The 3,571-nt window shown below is 50.7% G+C and overlaps 2 protein-coding genes across 2 annotated transcripts; both read right to left on the bottom strand.

The window, feature by feature from the left end:
• Window positions 1-7: 7 nt before the first annotated feature.
• AOL_s00009g2 (uncharacterized protein) lies at window positions 8-475 on the bottom strand (the record flags this gene model as incomplete). The annotated part of the gene is made up of 1 exon (XM_011120486.1): window positions 8-475. A coding segment is annotated over one exon (468 nt), but the record flags the coding sequence as incomplete, so codon positions are not given.
• A 133-nt stretch (window positions 476-608) lies between these two features.
• AOL_s00009g1 (uncharacterized protein) lies at window positions 609-3,514 on the bottom strand (the record flags this gene model as incomplete). The annotated part of the gene is made up of 5 exons (XM_011120485.1): window positions 609-1,014; window positions 1,131-1,972; window positions 2,005-2,370; window positions 2,463-2,741; window positions 2,828-3,514. 5 exons carry the CDS (start codon window positions 3,512-3,514, stop codon window positions 609-611), a joined length of 2,580 nt encoding a protein of 859 aa, XP_011118787.1.
• Window positions 3,515-3,571: the final 57 nt, after the last annotated feature.

Here is a 3,571-nt window from a genome sequence, read left to right as displayed (position 1 = left end):
TGTAAACAGATAATAATGGTTCGTCTGGCAACCGTAGTGCCCGTTGCGCCATTCCTTCAGTGACGGCATCAGCGACACCTGACTGAACAGCCCACCAGCAAAGTTCGGCTAGAGAGAGGGAGCGCTCTTTGTTGCAGCCAAGCCCAGCCAGGACGGTATCAACAATCCATTCGGCAACATTGTTCAGCGCAAGCGCTTGCAATCTTTCCGTTGACTGCCCGCGCAATTTGTTATCGCAGTGCCAGCACACCACTAACGCGCCAGGAGGATGCCATAGTGTTGTTAGCTCGGCATGATGGTAGTCAGAAACAGGGTACTGACACTTTTTAATGCGCTGACGAAGCCAGAACTCAAGCCCGGACATACCACCAGCAGCAGTAATGACCCGTTCATCGGTAAAGAAAGTGTGAAGGCTGGCATCATCCAGTAGCGGTTGCTGTGCATCGGGGATCCGACCAGACGGAAGGCGGGCCATGTTTTCTGGCTCCCGTTCAACCAGCACGCGACCTGATGCAAACAGGGGCATTAACTCCCGTCCTGGCTTGAACAGCACCACGCCAAGGCGAGGCACCATTTCAGGGGTAAGTAAGGCTCTCAATGCCCACCCCTTATACCGTCAGATCTTTAAATTTCTGTACGGCCTTCCCCATGTCCGCCATAGCATCCACAAACTCATCAAACTTACGGCTTGCCATTCCATAAGCCTGGAGGATTTCAAGCTTCAGAGGATCGAGTTGCTTTTTTATTTCAGCGCGGTCACCTGCCTTTTTTTCAGCTTCTTCAGCGGCACGAATGAGGGCTTCAGCCTGCTTGCGTAATTCTTCAGGGGTCACGGTTGGCTTATTCATAGTGGCTTCCTTCAATGTCTTCGACGACGCAATAACCGGCGCCACGGATTTATGACCAAACTTAGGGTGATGCAGGGTTGTTGTCCTGCCGTCATCAGTAACGCAGAGCAGGCTGTTTTCGCGGATGATATCGATCAGGTTTTCTTTATCCTTCCGGCTCAACGAGCTATATGCTGATACTTTGTGCGTCAGATGGGTGAGCGTTGCCCCATCAGGTTGTTTTTCAACAAACCGTTTAACCCTGGACAATACAGGCTGAAGGTGCGGAGGGGTCACTCTCACTGGAGACCCCCTGCTAAATCTTTATCGTGGGTAAAACTACCGTTCCAGGTGACCTTCATCGGAAGCTTCCCCTTCAGGTAGTTTTTGTACAGCCAGACAGCGCCTTCACGCAGCAGGACGGGCTGGTAGGTAGTAAAGCTCACCGCAGAGTTTGGCGATACTTTACTGCTTTTCTCGGTGAGGTATTTGTCGCGGGCATACGAACGAACACGCCACTGTGCACTGCGGCCTTCGGGATTGTCGTCGTACAGCCAGTTAGCAGAGACAAGCCAGGCACTGATCTTGGAGGTATTCACACCATTCAAACGCTTACAGAACTGTACAGGGGAAAGCCCGTCAGTGAAGAGACTCTCGAGATGCTCGATATATTCGGCCTGCTGGTGGGTAACTGTTTCCGCGCGCTGCCTGGCTTCAAATTCATCAGCCCATGCTCTCGCAGCCTGTGCCGGATCAGAGAAATTTGGTAATGATGGTGTACCAACTCGCATTTTCGCTTGTTGTTCGCATGTGATGAAATAACGACGAACCTGACGACCCTTCTCGTTTCTCTCCACCATCGCCAGTTCTTTACCCATATCAATGGTGATCAGGTAATCAACGGTTGGGCGTCCACCGAGGGGGTTCTCGCCAGAATTGGCGTAAACCACATAATCAGTATTTTCAGCAAAACCATACTGACTGATACGCCCTTTAATCCAGTTGGTGAAATCACGCCCAACGCCGAGAAAAGCATGTAACCTTTTAGCGCTGACCATCGGGGTTATGTGGTTGCCAATATTGCCCTGAGTGATCGGGATGATCTGATGTAGCTGACTCATTTTGCCTCCCCGTTGCGCAGATCGCTGATAAAAGGGAGATTGCTCAGAACGCGAACATAAAAGTCAGGGCTCAACCAGAGGGCATAGGCAAAAACCAACTCCTGAGAGGCGAAAGTACCCTGTAAGACTCCACCGCGAATAACATGCAACTTTTCCCAACGTTCACCAGGGAGAGCATTTAGAATTCTTTTTGCAGTTAGCGTCCTGAGATAAAACGCAGGTTTTTTGGACGCAGACCCACCTGAAGCCTTATGAATATCATTGAGACTATAAAGATTTGGTTCGAATGAGTTGATTAAACATCCATCAACAACAAGATAAGAGTCTTTTTTGGGCGTAGCAGTGCCCATAACATGATGATTGCTCATATTCTCTCCATACTCTGATTGTTGCGAAGGGCCTGCACGCCCGTTTCGCTTGCACTTTCCGACATTACTGCCATATTGACCAATATTCAACCCACAGCTGGACATATAACCACCTCTTTTTTATATGCCGTTATGGTTATCTCAACTTTTCCCTTCGGTACTATCGGTCCCCATTCCACCAGCATGCGCTTAATCTGGCTGTCGTCTCCCCAGACACCCGCATGCGTCAGCGCGTCAAGCAGGGCTTTGTTGTAATTATCGATATCCCGGCGGCGCGCATCCGGCGGGTACAGAGTGATTTCTACCGCTGCCAGTTCAGTCGATGGCTTCGGGAGACGTCGTAATTGCTCAATGATCGCCACGCAGGCAGCACTTTGGTATTTACGACCATCAGCGCTAATGAGGTGGCGACCGGCCAGCGGCCCCTTGTTAGGGGCGCGCCAGTAAGTGTTCACGCTCGGAGGAAAAGGCAAGACCAGTTTCATGCGGCCTCTCCCCGCATATTGCGAACAAGTTCAGAAACTGCAGTAATGATTTCGCTGGTGGCCGTCCGCTCCAGCCAGAGTTGATTGATGTTGGCTTTCAGCTTGTTCTGCTGTGATTCATCCAGCATGTCAGCACCATCCACCTGGTCGAATACAATTCCAACCTCCAGCGGCCAGATACGGGACTCTGGAAGCGGATCCGATACTGGTTTAGCTTTCTCACGGATGTGCATGCGGATCTGGCGAATATTGGACCAACTGGAAACATCCAGGCTTCCCATAGCTGCAATGAAATCAGTACTGTTCATGCCATATTCACCAGATGCTTCAAGGGCAACAGTCCGAATACGTTCCGACATATCCAGGCTCGCAGCAGCGTCATCGAATTCAATCGACAACAGCCACTCATCCACACCGAACAAAATACTCTCACGAATAAGCAGCTTCGCTTTGTCGATCGTTAATGGTGATACCTGAGTGAATTCCGGTGCTTCGACAGAATCCGCCGCCCAGGTATGCCCAAACTTCGATTCACTGAATGTGTATTCTTCTTTATCGCCGAACGCAGCTCTAACGCATGCCCACGCCTCGACACCGCTGATATCAAAAATATCTTTCTGGGTAAGTGGCAACTCTGCTTCTGGCTTGTCAGCTACAGATGGTGTGGCAGTTGCAGGTTGAGACTTGCTGGCAGCAAATTGCGCCAAAGTCATAAACGCCCGCCCTTTTGCCTCCAGTTCAGTACGGTTGATATAGCTGAACCGCTCACC

The sequence above is a fragment of the Orbilia oligospora genome, assembly GCF_000225545.1.
Source record: "Orbilia oligospora ATCC 24927 unplaced genomic scaffold scaffold00009, whole genome shotgun sequence".
Classification (NCBI taxonomy): domain Eukaryota; kingdom Fungi; phylum Ascomycota; class Orbiliomycetes; order Orbiliales; family Orbiliaceae; genus Orbilia; species Orbilia oligospora.
This window is presented reverse-complemented; position numbering and strand designations above follow the sequence as displayed.